At 46.1% G+C, this 1,238-nt stretch overlaps 1 protein-coding gene across 1 annotated transcript in view; it reads right to left on the bottom strand.

Moving 5' to 3' along the window:
* prpf4 (PRP4 pre-mRNA processing factor 4 homolog (yeast)) overlaps positions 1-1,238 on the bottom strand; it is a gene marked incomplete in the record, with an annotated part of 33,336 nt that overhangs the window by 3,738 nt on the left and 28,360 nt on the right. Inside the window, 1 exon segment of the mRNA XM_037692481.1 lies at positions 1,070-1,159. Within this exon segment, the coding sequence (XP_037548409.1) occupies positions 1,070-1,159 (90 nt within the window).

Here is a 1,238-nt window from a genome sequence, read left to right on the forward strand (position 1 = left end):
GACAGCTACTGCAGAGTACACAAGACAGCTACTGCAGAGTACACAGACAGCTACTGCAGAGTACACAAACAGCTACTGCAGAGTACACAGACAGCTACTGCAGAGTACACAGACAGCTATTGCAGAGTACACAGACAGCTACTGCAGAGTACACAAACAGCTACTGCAGAGTACACAAACAGCTATTGCAGAGTACACAAACAACTACTGCAGAGTACACAAACAGCTATTGCAGAGTACACAAACAGCTACTGCAGAGTACACAAACAGCTACTGCAGAGTACAAAAGATAGCTACTGCAGAGTACACGGACAGCTACTGCAGAGTACACGGACAGCTACTGCAGAGTACACGGACTACTGATTGGATAAATGATCAGAACTGGTTCCTGATTAGATTAATCAGACCTACAGAGTCCTGAGTGAAACATTGAGAACACAATGCTGTTATTGTTAGATACTGCTCAGCTTCTGTGAACAGCAAGCGGCCATCAGGGCACTATGATCAATTGTTAGGCTGATGGTCCTCCTTTATCATGTCAACAACTAGTTCTGGATGTCAACAACAAACTGGTTGATCCACTATGAGAAGGTGCTATTTATAAGACTGAGTTTGTTGCAGCTCCTCGGACTGAAGAAGTCTTTTGGATAAAAGATGAAACGTTTCAACAAGAATTGTACAGAGGACCTGACTCAACCTTGCTGGATATTTCTACCTGAATTATTGAGCATGAATCAGGATATTAAGAACTGCAGTATTTCCCCTCACATTATACAAGCAGGGCGCCCCGCCCTGTCAGCAGATCCGAACGCCCTCCCTACCCCGTCCCCCAAACTACTGGCACGTACGTAACAATAAGCTAGCGGCGCGCATTACAGACACAGTAGCTAAAAAGCTACAGAGGTAGCGCTCCATTTCCCTCGTGCTGACCCCCCCTGACAAAAGTCACAGAAGATATGAGCGCCCTGCCAAGGCCAGTAAACTAGGGGAAACACTGAAGTGATACTTTAAGTAATTAATTTTATCAGGAGAACCAGATCCAGTTTCTGTGTTACTGGGTTTAGTTTACCAGGTCGTTCCCAGGAATCTTCCAGAAGGATGCCAGGAAACCCGAGACACGCGATCACTGTGACCCTCGATGTCTGCCACCGGCTCATCGCTATGGTAAACATAAATAAACATAAATAAACGTCATCAGTGACTGGTTCAATGTGTAACCCCCCCACTGCTCCCCCCCC

This window comes from Nematolebias whitei, chromosome 18 (assembly GCF_014905685.2).
Source record: "Nematolebias whitei isolate Nwh7 chromosome 18, NemWhi1, whole genome shotgun sequence".
Classification (NCBI taxonomy): domain Eukaryota; kingdom Metazoa; phylum Chordata; class Actinopteri; order Cyprinodontiformes; family Rivulidae; genus Nematolebias; species Nematolebias whitei.